Source organism: Chrysochloris asiatica, unplaced genomic scaffold, assembly GCF_000296735.1.
Source record: "Chrysochloris asiatica unplaced genomic scaffold, ChrAsi1.0 scaffold00009, whole genome shotgun sequence".
NCBI classification, from domain to species: domain Eukaryota; kingdom Metazoa; phylum Chordata; class Mammalia; order Afrosoricida; family Chrysochloridae; genus Chrysochloris; species Chrysochloris asiatica.
In genome coordinates, this window is record NW_006408527.1 from 5,932,660 (window position 1) to 5,950,821 (window position 18,162).

Sequence of the window (18,162 nt, forward strand, 5' to 3'; positions counted from 1 at the left end):
AAATAAATAAATAAATAAATAAATAAAAAATAAAGTAGTCCCTGGATTGTGAGACTACTGGCCAAAAATTTGACCCTTCCTACATACCCAAAGGTGCTTTGGAAGAAAAGCCTGGTAATCTGCATCTGAAAGATCACAGCTTGAGAAAACCTACAGAATTCAGTTCTACTCTGCAACTTAAGGGGTCGCCATTACTGGAAATTGACTAAAGGCAACTGATTAGTTACTGGTGATCTAGTTAAAGTGTATTCCTAAATTACTTACAAAAAATGGCATACAATATTTTAATCAATAAGATTGTTATTGTTGCTATAAAGTACCATCGAGTCAATTCAGACTCATGGTGATCCTATTGAGGGTTTCTGAGGCTTTTAAAATTTTTGCGTGAGTTGAAAGCCTCATCTTTCTCTTGTGGAATGGCTGGCAGGTTCAAACTGCGGACCTTGTGGTTCACAGTCCAGGGCTTATCGTATGGAATCACTACTCTCCAATCAGAGAGAGAACACATATTTAACATATGTGTTATGTGTAATCAAAGGCAACACATATTTAAACAAAAGACTAAAAAGCTAAGTATAGTCAATCATCATTCTTTACAGGCTCTGTATTTGTAAGTTTGCATACATACTAAATTTGATTTGTAACCCCCAAATCAATGCTTTCATGGTCATACGCACCACAGTGGAACATTTGTGTCACATGATGAGCACATCATCAGCTAAGGGTGAACAAGGAGACACTTTGCTTTCTTGCTTCAGCCCTCATTCTGTAAACAAGTCTCCTTTTCAGTCTATTTAGTGCCACAGTTCTTGCATTTTTGTTGGTGACTTCAGTTTAAAATGGTGCCCTAGTGTTGAATTGCTGTCTAGTTTTCCTAAGAACAAAAAGGCTATGCTATGCCTTATAGAGAAAATGCATGTAAGATAAGCTTCATTGAGGCATGAGTTCTAGTGCTGTTGGGGATGCGTTCCATATTAATGAATCCATATAATACAAACGGAAAAAGGCAGAGGAAATTGGTGTGTGAGGCAATTTTAGTTAACAGCTATCGTGCATGAGGAAGCTACAGAAAAATGGTTAAATTTGGGTGTTCATGAGATGCCAATTAATATAAAAAGCAGAGTGAGGGTAAAAGCCATAGAAATTTATGGTCAATATTATCTGGCAGTTCTGACTCAGTGACCCTTTATAGGGTTTCTGAGAGGCTGTAAATCTTTATGAGAACAGAAAGCCTCACTGGAGTGCACGTTGAAGTGCCAGGTGGACTCAAACTGCTGACCTTGTGATTGGTTGGCAGCCAAACACAGAACACACTGTTCCAGCAGGGCTCTTCTACAGTATCTGGGGTTGGGAAAAATCTTAAAACTTTTCTCAGCTAGTACTGGTTGGCATGCGTGTTTCAAAAACGATATAGCATGAAAAACGTCAAATTTGTTAAACGTTGGAAAAACAGGTTCTACAGATCAAGAGGTTGCAGAAGAATTTTTTAAATACCTGTTAAATGTTACATGGGAAAAGGGTTATGTGAAAGAATAGGTTTTCAATGCTGCCCCAATCTCTCCCTGAGTTTTCACGAGGCAAGCCAAGGCTGGCAGGGTCAACCACCTAGTGCAGTGCTCCGTCATGCATCCTGCTGCTCCATCAAAAATAGCTTTTAGTGAAGATTTTCATAAACATTAAACGTTTAATCTTTAATCCCCCATTTACAAATACTGTATTGTACAGACAATGTTCCTTCTCCAGATTCACAGAAAACTGATTCTGTATTCCCTCTAGGGGCAGTGATTTAGTACTCACCAACTCAGTGCATGTGGAGATTTTCTAGAACAGACTACCATGAACAGTGAGAACTAACTGCTATAAATGCTACTAGGGTAGTTTGCTCCCATTATGATATAGCTGCGGTGAGACTTTTTACTGCTTCACTGCTTGAGGGAGTATCAATAAATTTCTCAGCTGAATGGTAAATGTACTACAAGGATTCAAAAGGTTTGTGGAAAAATTCCATGATCTACCTTTTAACTTCATTTTCTACAAACTTTTTTGAAGCCCCCTCGTAGATATCCAAGCCAATTATAAACACCAATACTGACCTAAAGATTATTTTCGTCTCGAATTAGAAGTCATGATCTGCTGATGGATAGTTACCTCTCCAATTGCCAACAAATGATCCTTATAATTTTCAATAATGGGCAAAGCCACATCCAGATCCTGAAAGCAAGCAAGCACAGTGTTAAAACGGAAGGAAAAGGGAACTGACATTTTGTGAGCACCTGTTATAGGCCACGTACTCCAAGTGCTTTACACATCTTTCTCCCGTAACCATTCAGGAAATGAGGGCTAGTAAGCCTTCTGTAATGAAAACTTGAGTAGCCACACATGCCAAGATAAACTCATTCAGGTTACAAAATATGACTTTTTATGCAATTTCCTCTTAACCACCTCCTTTTGTTTGGAAGGACAGGTTTGGATTTCCTGGAAGAGCTAAGCAAGAGAAATAAGAGCTACCAGGTGGCCACCTTTGTCAGTAAGGTTTAGGGAGTGTATTGTGTTAGGGTACTAATGGTTTGTATCCTAAGCTTATAATAATGAGAATATCATAGATTCTTTGCACTGTTTGCATTTATCTGTACAGTCCTGCTTGGCTTATTTTTGTCCTAAAGGTTCAGCAATATAAGCAATGGATATCATAGGCTCTTTTGTTAACAGTTACTGAAGTAACTGTACCATTACTTTCAATGATGTCATTATTTCCATTAAGAATTCACTCTGTGAGAGTTCCCTTATAAGGCAGGGAAAAAACAAATGGAAAATTGCTTCTAGATACTTTTTAAAAGACTTTGATGATCTGAGTTTCAGGATATGTAAACTGCAAGGTACTTTGGGGATTATCAGAACAAAAGAGAATGCAGTAAAGGGACATAAAGTAGGTTATAGAGGAACAGGAAGAGGTTTTACAATTAGGCCTTCGAGAGAGAAAAACAGACAAGTGAGTAAATAAAAGCTCTAAGAATATATTCTCATGGACTTGATGAAGAAGAATTTGCATTGTTATGAGAACACAAGCCTGCTTGTGTTGAGCAGCTGCTGTCTGACAAAACATTGAGTAGGTTAAATAGCATCAGGCATAGATTTTTAGTACCAAAGATTCAAACAACTGTGTCTCTGGGTCCTCAGAGGAACGGAGTGAAGCAGCACCCAGATGTTTGACTTAGAAACAATTTAGAAAGTTCTAGTGAGAAAGAAATTATGCATTTGGATAAAGACCAGACATAGGAAGAAAAACGCCTCTTTGAATGTGTTATCTAAAAAATCAGCAAAACAAATTTACTAAGCAATTGTTCACACTCCTAATGAAACAGCTCTGGAAGTTTCTAGCAAAGCAAGTATGGTAAATAGAAATTAAACAAAACCCAAACCGATTGCTAAAGTCAATTCCAACTCACTATGACCCTGCAGAGCAAAGTAGAACCACCACACAGAGTTTCCAAGGCTGTAAATCTTTATGGAAGCAGATGGCATATTTTTCCCTTGTGGGGCAGCTGGTGGGTTTGAACCAGGGACCTTTGATTAGCAGCCACGTGCTTATCCGACGTCCTCTATAAGGTATCCAGATCTTTAATAGGCAGTGGTTTTAAGGGATTTTCAAGACACTGCACCCTATCATTGTGGGGTATTAGTACTACTACCCTATTAGCGTAGTGGTTATGAGTTGGGCTGCCAATCTCAAGATCAGCAGTTCGAAACTACCAGAGGTTCTATGGGAGAAAAATGAGGCGTTCTGCTCCTGTAAAGATTTACAGCCTCGGAAACCCTGTGCAGGGTCACTATGCGTCAGAACCGACTCCACTGTACCTTCCAACAACCAACAACAGCCCTATTATTATTCATTATTTACAAATGAGGAAATTGAAATGTGGCAACGTTAAGTAATTTGCTATAGTTCTCCATTCTGTTTCCCCATACTGCTGAAAGAAGAAGGATGGAGGAAAGGAAACAGGAAGTAGAACTGGAGGGAGAGAAAAGACAATTTATTCTGATTTTAAACAGTTACAATGGATTTTTCACTAGAAAATGGTTGTTTTTAAGTGTGGTTGAGTTCATTCCAACCATAGCGACGCTGTATAGCAACGCTGTATAGGGTTTCCGAGAAGCAGCTGGTGAGCTTGAACTTAGCTCAAAAGATATTACCATTCTTTTTATGGTTCTACTTGTGTGTGACTGTTACCTTTAATGTGACACTTCTTTGGTCTTCTGGTGGAAATCCCTGAACTGGGTGAACACCCAAGCATGGCAGGATAAATCCACTGTACCTAAAAATGTAGAATGAAATACGCAAGTTGTGTTAGTGGACTAGTAAACTATAAGATTACTCTGTAGAATAAGTAGAATATCTTTTTAGGGGTATGAGAATTTTTCATTCTCATTCTCTTTAAAAATGGGTGAACTTTTATATCATGTTGCTGTTAAGTGCCATTGAGTTGATCCTGACTCATAGCGACCCTGCATAGGGTTTCCAAGGAGCAGCTGGTAAGTTTTGAACCACCGACCTTGTGGTTCAAACCAAACTTGTGGTCCAGTGCTTTATCCCACAGTGCCACCCCAAGACTCCAAACCCTACAACACCAGGTATTCCCAGGCAGTCTCCCATGCATGTGCTAACCAGGCCTGACCCTGCTTAGCTTCTGAAATCACATGAGGTTGGCTCATTCAGGGTGGCATGATCGTAGATTTTTATATTATAAACCTGACATAATAAATCTGATGTTGTATAATTCTTTTATCATCTTTATTAGAAGTAGCACCTTTCTGAAAGCCGCATAATCTTTTCAAATTCTCCTGAATGTTCAGCAACTGCCACAAGGGCCATAACATTGGCCTGAAACAAAAAAGAAGAGAATAGTTAAGAGTCCCAAACAATAAACACACCTAATATAATTAAATGAAACAGTGAAGTCTTTGTGCTATCGTTGCTCACCATGCTGCATTGATAACCAAGCAGCAGTACTCAGGTTACAAGGACCCCTGATAGCATAGTGGGTTACGCGTTGGGCTGTAACTGCAAGGTCAACAGTTCAAGCCCACCAGGTGCTCCATGGAATAAAAACAGCTTTGGAAACTCTATACCAGATCCCTATGAGTCAGAATCAGCTCCATGGCACATAACCACCTCCTCTCAGGTTATAAATGAGAACCAATCCTGAATAGGTCTTTAAGTCAAACTTGTAGGTAAGTCAGAACAGGTGAATTTGGCTCTTCTTTGGTTGGTTGGGTGGTTATGTGCCGTGGAGTCGGTTCTGACTCACAGCGACCCTGTACAGGATTTCTGAGGCTGTAAATCTTTATGGGAGCGGAACGCTCATATTTCTCCCGCGGAACAGCTGTTAGTTTCGAACTGCTGACCTTGTGGTTTGCAGCCCGATTTGTAACCACTACGCTACCAGAGCTCCTGTAGTTCTTCTTTAGCCTTACTTTAATGCAAGAAAAAGCTTAAAGCCTTTGCAATAATTTAAAAGCTGCATGTGCAGCAAGGGAAGGGGATTGTGATGAGGATTTTTTGTGAGTATGAGTTAGTTCAGTTGTTTTAAAGTGAGGGCAAATTTGCATAACATTTAAGGGCAAGTTTGAGTTGTCCATAGATTGGACTTCTGTAAACTGGGGTACTGGAATAAAAACAATAACTCTGTTTCAGGCACTATGTTCAGTGACTATAATATTACCTCATTTAACTGCCACACTCATCCTGTAAGGTAGTGTCAGATTATAAAGAAGAAGCATCTGAAGTCCTCTAACTTCATGAGGAAAGAGGAGAAATCACCACCTGCCCAAAGCTGATTCCTATTAAGTGGAGGTCAGACATATGAAGGGGCTTCAGAAAGTTTGTGGAAAAATTCTATTATCTTTTCATTCCATTTTTTCTCAAATTCTTTTAAGCCCCTTGTACCTCCCTTCTTCAACCTTTTAAAGCAATTTGGACACCAGCTGCTCTCCCCAGGGCACTGTCTGCCAGGTTCAATAATTCATTGCAGTGGCCACACTGAACAGACCATACTCATGATTTTGTGGTTTATTGTAGAAGAGACTACAACCCAGGATCAGGGTCAACTCAGGAGAAAGGAGACAGTTCATCATTCAGAACAGCTTATATCCAACACAACTCTCAGCTTCTGACTGGCTGTACCTGCAGGTAAACAGGCCTTGTCTTGGCCATGCCCATAGCTGCCTTTTGTTTTCAACCTCCCTCTGCCCTGTGTGAGCAGGTGTTACAACACTTTAACTCTGTTCATAAGGAGCTCTGGTAGCATAGTGTTTATGAGTTGGGCTGCTAACCTCAAGGTCAGCAGTTTGAAACTATGGTTCCGTGGGAGAAAGATGAGGCTTTCTGCTCCCATAAGGATTTACAGCCTCGGAAACCCTATGTAGGAGTCAGAATTGACTCCAGAGCATAAAACTACCACCAACTATATAGTGCCTGGAGGCATCCTGTCCATAAGTGTTCAGCTTGGCACTCTGTGGGTCAGCTACCCACTGCAGTAGGCTTGCTCTGTGGGTCAGGAAGTCCGCCACAGTCATGTGTACTGTCCTCCCAGTTCTCCCCACTCACTTGTCTCCAGTGTTACAGCTCCCTCTGTCTCCTGGGTCTAGGTCTAGGAGGTTCTCAGCACAGGGGCTCTAGGTCTAAAGGACCCACTCAATCTCTGGTTCTTTTTGAAGACGGTGAGGCCAACCTCTCTGAGACTGACTGTTTTATGCCTATTAGTATGGCAAAATGGACCCATCCCCTCCGTATGCTACAGCCACCTACTCTGTCTGCATAATACTGAGCAATTCCTGCAGGGGTTTTACACACCTTACTTGCATAGCAGACTAACAAATCCCTTTGCAATATAGTGACCTATATTGCAAGTTCATCTTAGCAGGACTATAAACCCAGAACCAGAAAGGCCATATATAAAGAGAAACCCACTGACCTGCAGGTGGGCATTGCTTCAATCCATTTTCTAGCTAACAGACCATGCTTCAGACGAGATCAAATAATTTGCCCAAGGTTACTATTATTGTTGTTAAGTGCCATCGAGTTGGTTTCAACTCATAGTGATCCTGTATAGGGTTTCTGAGGAGCAGCTTGTGAGCTTGAACTGCTGACCCTGCAGTTCAAATGACTGCAGTGCAGCGCATTTACCCACAGTGCCACACCAGGATTTCGCCCAAGGTCACTAGGTCTATGTAACTCCAAAACTCGTGTGGTTATATATGTAAATATATATATACACATAACTATATATATATGTGCTGGCAACCACTTCTGGATTTACCACTCATTGAAACAACCAAAAAATACTTGTTAAAATGAATTTCATAAACACTTAAAAGTTAAGAATTACTTTAAAAAAAAAAAAAATTCAAGTGTTTCAGAAAACTTATACTTTATCTAAGATTTCCAGGATAATGTGTTTAACGTACCCAAGATGCCCAGAATAATGTGAATTTAAGAAGTAACAGATGGACCAATCCGGTTCACCTAGCTGGCATACACAGTGGCTAAAAGTACATGTTTTAGAAGCTGACTGTGCTGTTTGTATCATTTTATTAGTAATGTGTCTTGGGACTACCTGAGTTTTTTTTAAGGCCTGAGTTTCCTTATCTAAAAAATGGGGAATGGCTGGTTATAAAACAGTAACTTCCTTAGAAAGTGGTTGTGAAACAGTAAATGAAATGAAGCACATAAAGAACTTAGCATAATGTCTGCCACATAGTAAACAATATATGTTACTTATTAACTGCTAAGGAAACATCAGCTTTTCTTGTTACTGTTGTGGAGTGCTATCAAGTCAGTTCCCACTCAGTGACGCTGTATAAGGTTTCCAAGAAGCGGCTGGAATTTTTGAACTTCCAAACTCCCAGTTCAAACTGACTTTGCGGTTCCAGTGCTTATCCTACAATCTAAATTTCAATCAGTTTTAGCCTGAAATTAGTGAAACAAACAAACAAAAGATAAGGCAATTGTAGATATGGACTTACTTTCTTGGCCTTCTCCAACACATCTTCCAGATCCTAAAATAGGCATAAGTAATCACAATGATTTTAGATGAATAAGTAGCTGTTCGTTGTCTATGTGTATCAAAGCAATTTGGCAGCATAAAGAATGACAATGATAGCAAGGAATAGGGTGGTAGAAAGAGAAGAGTCTCCACGGATCCACTTCCTCCTGTTTATAGTTCAACCATAGTAAAATCTGGCTGCAGTTCCCACTCCACTAAAACAAAAACTGCTATTGTAAAATATAAAGGACACTTCTTTGTCCTCCTCTTACTTCATCTTTCAGTAATGTTTGGGATCCCTCAGTTGCCCACTCCTTGTTTCTTGAACTATTTTCTACTGTTGTTGCCTTCTGTTACATCAGTCTCACTGGCTGCGACTTTTCAGTCTTTTTCAATAGATCTCCCTCTTCAATTTGACTTCAAGACTTTTTGCTTCTCCTCTTAAAAAAAAATCAGTTCACAACTGAATGATTTCCCACCCCAGGTGTGTCAGAGTAGAACTGTCTCATAGGGCTTTCAATGGCTGGTTTTTGGAGGTAAGTCACCAGGAATTTCTTCTAAGGCACCTCTGAGTGGACTTGAACCAACCTTTTGGTTAGCATTCAAGTGCATCACCAGCTAGTACCATCCAGGGAGCTCTGGTAGTGTAGTGGTTACAAATCGGGCTGCAAACTGCAAGGTCAGCAGTTTAAAACTACCAGCTGTTCCGCAGGAGAAAGATGAGGAATTCCGCTCCTGGAAAGATTTAAAGCCTCGGAAACCCTGTACAGGGTCACTATGAGTCGGAACTGACTCCACAGCACATAACAACAACAACAACAACAAAAACAACCATCCAGGGATTCCTGCATCTCCTTTGATAAGTTTAAGTGTCATCATTATGCTAATGAGTTCCTAATACTTATTTGTAGCCTACAGCGCTCTATTGAGCCAAGGATTCACATTTTAAAATGACTACACAACATCTCTAACATGTCCCAAATGCAACTTTATTTCCCTCAACAAGCCGATTCTTTCCTTCTTTCCTTGGCAACCTCAGAAAAACAACGACCATCTTCCCTGCAGCAAAAGCTAAAAACCGAAATTACTTTAAACATCTATTAAAGAGACCAACTGAGGGCCAAGTTGAAAGATTCCTGTGAGCACACAGGAAAATTTACAAAGGCCCCTGGCCATTGTGGAATGTACCCAAGAACGGATACAAAGAAATGTAGGAGACATGCTGGAGGCATGGGGACCACAAAGTCACACAAATCTCCTGCTGGGCGTCTACTAGCCATAACCTGACTAACACTTCATTCTGTAAAAAGAACTCAACATAAGTATGCCAAACGTTAGTCAATGTTCAATACTCCACTCTATATTTATTCTTTTCTCTTTAAGAAACTCATTGTAAGGCAATGATAAGACAAGCCTGTTTTTCTGAACACAAAGGCCACCTTATATATGTATATGGATGAACTACTTGAATTAACCCTATTGTAATTCCTTTGGGGCCTTGCTAGTTTCGGGTGTCAGAAGTGGGAACTGGAGAAGACACCTGAAGATCCCTTGCTGCTGGTGGGAGATCAGGTGACAGTATCCACAGGTCCTGTTTTCTCACTGTTCATCACAGCTGAGGAGCTTGGGTAAGTCTATCCCTGGATTCAAGCTCCATTCCTTTTGTGTTGAGCTCTCTGGGTTCAGATCTGAGCAGTTTGGGATGTTTATTCCTTGGTAAGTCAATTTACTCTTCTAACACATGAAAAGGTGAGAAAAACAAAAAAACTGTGTCCTTAATGCTACAGGGTCAGCTGATTTTATAGGTCCTTCTTTTGAGGTTTATGCACACAGATGGACCTGTTAGTTTGCAAAATGCTCTGCTGCCTTCTAAAGCTTCTGCAACTTACATGTTCATGCATATGGACCCAATTTGTTGTTGTTAAGTGACAATGAGTCAATTCCGACCCATAGTGTCCCTGTATAGGGTTTCCAAGGAGCAGCTGATGAGCTAGAACTTTGATCTTGAAGTTCAAAGGACTTGCCGTCTTGACGCATTAGCCCACAGCGCCACACCAGGACTCCATATGGACCCATTTAGACCATTTAGAAAAATGGGTTGATTTTATCAGGCATGACTTAAATGTGCAGTGGCCCACAAACCAAAAGATGACTCCCTGGGTTTTTAGGCCAAGTGATATTGTGTAGCACCCGGAGGCCAAACTTTCTGGAGACGTGTGCTCCATTGTTTGCACTAACAAAAGCGTCTATGCCTGAACCAATGCACTGGGAACTCATGAAAAGGGTGTTGCAGAAATAAAAAGGGCTCTGCAGTCTTCCAAAGTCCTGGTGTGGTGCTATCGGCTTAGCACTATACTAACCACAAGGTTGGCAATTCAAATACACCAGCCACTTCTTATAAACCTTATACAGGGTCACTATGAGTAAGAAACGATTTGACAGCACACAACAACAACAAGAGTCTTCCAGCTCCAGGCTTACCTATTTGATACCTTTCTTCTTATTTGTACATGACAAACAGAACCAACCTCTAGGGGTTGTTGTTGTGAGGTCCGTTGAGTTGGCTCCACGGACAGAACAGAACAAACACTATTTGGTCCTGCACCATTCTCAGAATTGTTACACTTAAGCCCATTGCTGCTGCCCCTGTGTCAATTCATCTTGTTGGGGGACTTCCTCTTTTACGCTAACCCTCCACTTTACCAACTATGATGTCCTTCTCCAGGGACTGATTCCTCCTGATAATATGAAGGATGCAGAAAACATCAAAAGAGGATGGAAGGAATACACAGAGTCACCGTACCAAAAAGAAATGGTCGATGGTCAACCATTTCAAAAGGTAGCATATACATTTAACAACATTCAAGTTACAAGCTCAACAGACTGCCCTACTGAACCAGAGGCAGAATCTGTTCATGATCTAATGGAAATACCTGTCTGTAATGAAGAATTAATGGCACAAAAGGAAGAAGTCCAAGGTACACTGAAAGCACTTGCAAATAATAAGGATCTTGGAATTGATGGAATACAAATTGAAATCTATCAACAAACTGATGCAGCACTGCAGGCAATTACTCATCTATACCAAGAAATTTAGAAGACAGCTACCTGTCCAATTAATTGAGAGAGATCCATATTTGTGCCCATTCCAAACAGAGGTAACCCAACAGGGTTTGGATATCATCTGACAATACCAGTATCACATGCAAGTTGAATCTTGCTAAAGATAATCTAAAAACAGCCACAAAAATACATTGACAGGGAACTGCCAGAGGTTCAAGCTGGATTTAGTCGAGGATGTGGAATGAGGGCTATCACTGCTGATGCAAGATGGATTTTTGCTGAAAGTAGAGAATATCAGAAAGATGTTGATCTGTGCTTTACTGACTATGTAAAGGTTTTTGACTACATGGATCATGGCAAGCTATGGATAACATTGTAAAGGGATATTCCAGCACATTTAATTGTGCTCATGAGGAATTTGTACATAGATCAAGAGGCAGCCATTCAAACAGAACAAAGGGATGCTGGATGGTTTAAAATCTGGAAATGGCTGCTCCAGGATTGTCTTCTTTCACCACTTATCCAACCTGTATGCTGAACAGATAATCTGAGAAGCTGGATTATATGAAGAACGTGGCATCAGGATAACAACCTGCAAGAAGCAGATAATACAACCTTGCTTGCTGAAAGCAAACAGAACTTAAATACTGATGAAGCTCAAAGACCACAGCTTTACAATGAGGGTTGCACCTCAATGTAAAGCAGACAAAAATCCTCACAACTGGCACAAATGGACCAATAATAAAATCATGGTAAATGAAGAAAAGATTGGACTTGTCAAAGACTTAATTTTACATGGATCCACCAGCAATACTCAAGGAAGCAGCACTCAAAAAATCAAACAACATAATGCATTGGACAAATCTGCTGCACAAGACCTCTTAAAAGTGTCCAAGAGCAAAGATGTCAGTTTGAGGACTAAAGTGTGTCTGACCATGGCATTTTCAATCGCCTCACATGCATGTGAATAAGAAGGCTGTAAAAGGTTTGATGCATTTGAGTTAGGATGTTGGAGAAGAATATTAAAAGTACCACGGGCTGCCAAAAGAACAAACCAATCTGTATTGGAAGAAGTAGAGAAACTAAGACTTCGAACTGGTCCAGTTATGGCCGATGTGTGAAATCAGAACAGACCTGAATTTGTAAAATGGAGGGATACTGGAACGATAACCAATATGGAAAAAATTACAAGTCGAAGCCCTGGAATGGAAAACTTGGAAGAGGTGTGAGTCCTTTCAATAGCCTGACATGGGAGACTGAATTATCACTAGGGTTGTGGAGAGCGACACACAAAATGGCAGCCTGCTTTGAACCTGGTGCTACTGTTTTCAACTCAGCTGGTCAAGATATTTGGTTGCCATGCAACGTACATTCTGCCCTGTTTTCTAAGACGGAGATTAAGTTTCTAGCAGGATGATAACCTGTAATTGTTCCCCTTCTTGTTCATCCACATTCACAACTTTGGATCTGTTCTAGTTTTGCTTTATGAGCCATGAATTAACTGGGAAGAACTGGTTTGAAGCCCTGGCATACATGCACACATCCCATTATAAGCTTGTTGCTAATTAGAGCTCTAAGTTGACTCTGTGGCCAGAACTTACCTTCTTGTTTAAAGTTATAGCTGTGGCTGTTAAAACAGTAGTACAGTCCAAGGAAATTGTTTAACTTTAGAAATATTTCATGATGTTGAGGTTTTGCTTAGTATTTCTCTGCAAGATGGCTTATAGCCTATGAGCACCTTTTCTGTTCTTCTTCTAATATTCAAATTAAATGACACAATACCCTCAATCTCAAGCATTAACGCTATGGTTTGATTTTTAGGATGTCCCACTCGAAAATCATACTTTAAGTAGATAGACCCTACATTAAAACTACCCAGAATTCTTACCAAGCTGGGTTATGCTATATTGTTCATTGCTGTTGAGTCATTTCTAACTCATATTAACCTTGTATAGGGTTTCTGAGGAGTGCTTGGAGTTTGAACCGCCAACCTTGTGGTTCAAACCAACCTTGTGGTTCAGTGCTTATCCTACAGCAGAGTGAATGAATATGAATTAGTTGAAAGAGACCCACTCCCTGAGTTTGCTTTAACCTAGGAGACAAAACTGTGTGTCCTAACTTGGGTCTGTGAGACTGCTAAAGCATTGTCAATATTTATAATGGTAGCTGATACTCATTTGGGGCACTACATGATTTAGAAAATGATACAAACAATGAGGGTTTCTTAACTCTGTAAGGATCCCTGTCAACATGGGAAATTAGTGTTTGGGTTACTTTAAGCCTTGTTGTTAAGTGCCGTGACACCAGTTCTGATTCATAGCAACCCTGTACAGAGCTTCTGAGGCTGTAAATCTTTATGGGAGCAGAAAGCCTCATCATTCTCTTGAGGAGCGACTGATAGATTTGAGCTGCCAAACTTGAAGAGGTTAGCTCAATGTTTAACCCACAGTGCCACCAGGGCTCCTTAAGAATATGTATAACTAAAAAAATTTAAAACATTTGTGAGAGCCCTATCAACCACCTGATTGTCCCAGAGTCCTTAAAATTTCCTTTGATAAAGGCTCTACATTTAATCTCTCATCATGGAGTGAATAAAATGCTCCAAATTGTATCTAGATGGTGGTAGGGAAATGATACCAATATTGTTAAACAAGTCTATGGTCAGTAGCTAATTTACCAAACTCAAAATTCTGAAAAAACATTTAAAACTATCCGAGGAGAGACTTCTCACTTTTGGATCCTTTGAACATTACAGATGCAACTACACTGTTGTAATTTCATTGCTGTTAGGTGCTGTCACGTTAGTTCTGCCTCATGGCGACCCTATGTACAGCAGAAAGAAACACTGCTTGCTCAGTCCTCTGTAAACCTCCAATGAGATGGACTGCCATAGAGGCAGCAACAGTGGACACAAACATAATAAATGTGAGGCTGGCACAGGATCAGAGTCCTTCGTTCTGTTGTGCACAGGGTCTCTATGAATCGGAACCAACTAGATGGCATCTAATACCAACACTGAGAACATTAACTCTGTTGTACTCCTTGCTCATCAAATAGCTAATTGCACTAATCAAACTATTTGCTGGGCTTGTGCCTACTCTTCCATAAGCCCTCAAACTGATATACCCTTCCTTAATCATGATTCCCTTAGCCCTTTTGGAATTAGCGATGACAAATGGCTTTAGATATATTCAGACAGCCAAATCTTCTTTCTGGAATGACACTAGCCTTTGCTTCAAAAACCTCATAAATTGATATTATTGTGGCGTGGCAATGGACAAACTGTCCTGTCGATGTCCAAAGAATTATCACAAATTCTCAAAATGGCTAAAAAATAGACTAGCTTTAGATTATTTGCTGGTTTCACAGAGAGGTGTTTGCACTTGGAGGTCACAAAGCTCTGTATTCATAAATGATACTCAGCAAGAAACTGCCAAATCGCCCTAAGTAAACCCTGAAACTTAATAGGATATATTCTCCTAACCAAACCTTGGTCTTGGGATCCTTGGCTCAAAGGAGTCTTTCAAATTTTGGATATTGCTCCCTTAGTGAATATCACTATAATCGCCCTCTCAAATGCATGAGTTTTAGGATCTGAAATGTGTGTGAACAGTCAGAACAACAAATGAGAATCATTGTAATCAGTCAGCAGAAGCAAATGAAACAATAGATCACCAGATCTCAGATTACTTGGATGAAGATCTTTACTAAGTGATGGTTCAGAGGTTTTGGCCAAACTTTCAGTATCACTTAGAGTATGACCAAAAGTGAGAAAATTGTTGAAGACAGAAGATGAGGACCAAGTTGACCAATTGTTCTCAGTGCATATGAAAATTCACAAAGGTCACTGTTCACAAAAATTCACTGTTGTCGAATGTACCCAGAAAACATAAACAGAAATATGAGACATGGTGGATATACAGTATAGTATTATTTGTCACGTAAATCTCCCCTTGTAAGAAAATATGTGTTTATCATAAATTCACAGTTTATCTTGCGCAAAGAATACAAGATATGTATCATGCCAAAAGTGGTGGTTGTTGTTAAGTGTTGTCAAGTTGGTTCTGACTCACAGAGACTCTGTATAGGGTTTCCAAGGAGCCGCTGGTGAGTTTGAACCGCCAACCTTGTGATTAGCAGCCCAGTGCTTATCCTACAGTGCCACACCAGGACTCCATGCCAAAGATTAGCGAAACTTTAATTTTCCACTCTGTATTTCCTATTTTCTCCTTAAAAACTCACTGTAATTACCCTAAGAGAAGCCTTGTTTTTCTGCACAGAAAGGTCTCTCTGGGTGTATACAAATGAAACGCTCAAATAAACCCCGTCTGCCTTAATCTGTTTTGTGCTTCGATTATTTTGACACATCCATTTTTTCCACATAGTATGGATTCTATCTCTAAAATACACCTTGAATCTATTCTTTCAAAGGCCACTGCAATCACCACAATACTCAAACCATCATCTTTTGTTTCTATACTGCAAAAGGCAAAACTGGTCCAGCTTTCACTCTTGCTCTCCGCCACCTATTTTTCGCAAAGCATCAAAATGGTCTTAAAGCAAACAGATCTTGTCATTCCCCTTTAAAAAAAAGAATCTTTAATGGGTTCATATGACATCCAAATTTCTTACTAACCCACCTCACTTATCTCCTGCAACTCTGTTCGGTCGTGTTTCATACCTCTTTACTTCACCAACCTCCAGCCTTTTGGTAGCTTAAATGTGCCAAATTCTACCTTGTCAGGGGCCTGCAAGCTGCCTGCTCTTCTCATCAATATATGGTACTTTTCTTGCTCGGCAAACTCTTTGTCCTTCCAGTCACAACTTAAGGGTCACCTGTAGAAGTTTCACCCTAAAAAGGATCCCATTCTATCTTCTCTATCATCAGCCTCCAGTTCCCAGTGTAATAAGTAAAACAAAAACCAAATCCATTGCCATCGAGCCTATTTCGACTCCTAACGACCCTGCGGGTTTCCGAAGACTGTAAATCTTTTGAACAGCTGACTTTGCTGATAGTAGCCCAACGCCCAAACACAGAGCCACCAGGGCTCCTTAAAACAGTCTGTGATTCTAATTCTACGTGTTTGTTCTTTTTGTTTACTGCTCACTCCCATTGGAACTGGTGCACCAAGCGGTAATACCGTAGTAGGGAAGGAGCCCATGTTCGGAGACCAGGGTCCGGGAAAAGTGGCGTCTCAGCCAGGATCGGAGAAGCCGAAGAGATAAACAGAAAGTCCTGGGGCCATAGAGAGATTACCGCTATTCCGAAACAAAGAACCGTGTGACTGGGGTTAAATAGGAAACCTGGGCCAGGTCACACATGATACAAATAAAGGTCTGCGGGAGGATTTAGCACTTCGTCCTAAAGGAGAGTGAAGCTAACCTGAGGGGAAAGGACTGGACCTGCCCGCTCCCCCGAACCCTGCCCCGCCCTCACATACGTGGTCAAAGTCTGAGGCTGAAAGATGGCAATGACAGTCCACGAGCCCCGCGCCCACGGCCCGCATTGCCGGAGCCGGAGCCCTAGATTGCCTGCGTAGTCGGAACTCTGTTGCTGCAGCAGCTTTATTCCTACCGAACGCGTGCTTACGCTGCAAGTGGGCCATGCTTTTCCGCTTTTGGAGTTCCGCTCTTCCGTTTCCAGAGTTCCCGCCCAAGGTTCAAACTGGGAAAAATGGCGGGGACGGCGGAAGCTCTGGTTTTCGCACCTCCACCGGACGAAGAATTAGTGACCGAGACAAATGATCTGATTTCTGTCTCCGTTGCTCCTCGAGAAGATTTCCGGGTGCTCTGCACTTCGAAACGGGCCGTGTCGGAAATGCTAGAGCTGTGCGGCCGCTTCGTGGAAAAGCTAGGGGATGTGCTACCAGAGGAGATTCGGGAGTCGGCGCTGCGGGATGCACAGTGGGTACGGGCCTTGTCTCCAGCTTTCTGTATCCCACATCCTAGGTCGTAGATCTGAGACGAGACCCCTTCCGGACCTTGGCAGAACGCCCTAGGCTGTCAGACAAGCAACCCTAGAAACATGAGGGGAGGACGAAAATTGATGCTAATATCTTGGTCCTATTACTTGCTTAGACCAGAACTGAAGGTATAAAAGGTGAACTACGTGTGCAATTTTAAATTTAGAAAGATTAGAAGAAACAGGTGAAATTAATTTTAGTAGCATAGTATTTTATTTAATGCAATGTTCTTTTGTTCCTACTATTTCAGATCTAGTGTCTTAGATTTGCAGTTGATCTTAATTCGGACTAGCCATATGTTAAGTGCTTGCTCATTAGTTAAAAACTGGAATTACTCCTCCAGGAAAGGGTATTTCTGGAAGCCAGTCACCTGGCTTGTTTTTGTTCTTCCTTTGGCTGTCTTAGATCATGATGTAAAAGGAGTGAAAATACTTCAGTAGCTCCATACGATAAGCACTGGACTGCCAACCACAAGGTTGTCAGATAGAGCCCACTAGTTACTCCGAGGAAGAAAGATGAGGCTTTCTGCTCCCTCCAAGATTTAAAAGCCTCATTGTTGTTGTTGTTGTTAAGCGCTATTGAGTCGATTCCAACCCATAGCAACCCTGTGTAGCAGCTGGTGAACTTGAACCACTGATCTTGCAGTTCGAACGTCTGCAGTCTGACGCATTAGTCCATAGCGCCACACCAGGACTGGAAACCCTATATAGGGTGGCTGAGCTAACTCCATGGCACTTAATCACAACCACCAATCTAAAAGAGATAAGTTATCTTGGTTATAAATAACATCACTAAGATCACACCTGATTGATACCTGTTAAAAGGAACACACTGTATGTACCATAGTGGATTATAAACTAGGCTGCTAACCACAGCATCGGTAGTTCCAATCTACTAGTTGCTCTGTGGGAAAAAGATGACGCTTTCTGCTCCTGTAAAGATTTACAGCCTCGGAAACCCTATATGAGTTGGAACCAACTCAGAGACACAAAACCACCAACTACCACCACGCTTGTTAAGTGCTGTCAAGTGCTGTCGAGTCTGTTGCAACTCTTTGTTATGGGCCATTGAGTTGATACCAACTCATAAGGATC

The 18,162-nt window shown here is 41.1% G+C and overlaps 2 protein-coding genes across 2 annotated transcripts in view; one reads left to right on the forward strand and one right to left on the reverse strand.

Moving 5' to 3' along the window:
* The window catches only part of TATDN3 (TatD DNase domain containing 3), a 30,266-nt gene extending 13,654 nt beyond the window's left edge, over positions 1–16,612 (reverse strand). The window contains exons 1-5 of the mRNA XM_006834194.1: positions 16,547–16,612; positions 8,023–8,055; positions 4,806–4,879; positions 4,229–4,313; positions 2,149–2,211 (exon numbers count right to left, since the gene is read on the reverse strand). Of these exons, the coding sequence (XP_006834257.1) occupies positions 2,149–2,211; positions 4,229–4,313; positions 4,806–4,879; positions 8,023–8,055; positions 16,547–16,612 (321 nt within the window). The remainder of the gene's footprint in view (positions 1–2,148; positions 2,212–4,228; positions 4,314–4,805; positions 4,880–8,022; positions 8,056–16,546) is intronic.
* A 167-nt stretch (positions 16,613–16,779) lies between these two features.
* NSL1 (NSL1, MIS12 kinetochore complex component) overlaps positions 16,780–18,162 on the forward strand; it is a 47,400-nt gene continuing 46,017 nt past the window's right edge. Inside the window, exon 1 of the mRNA XM_006834017.1 lies at positions 16,780–17,013. Coding sequence (XP_006834080.1) covers positions 16,780–17,013 — 234 coding nt within the window. The remainder of the gene's footprint in view (positions 17,014–18,162) is intronic.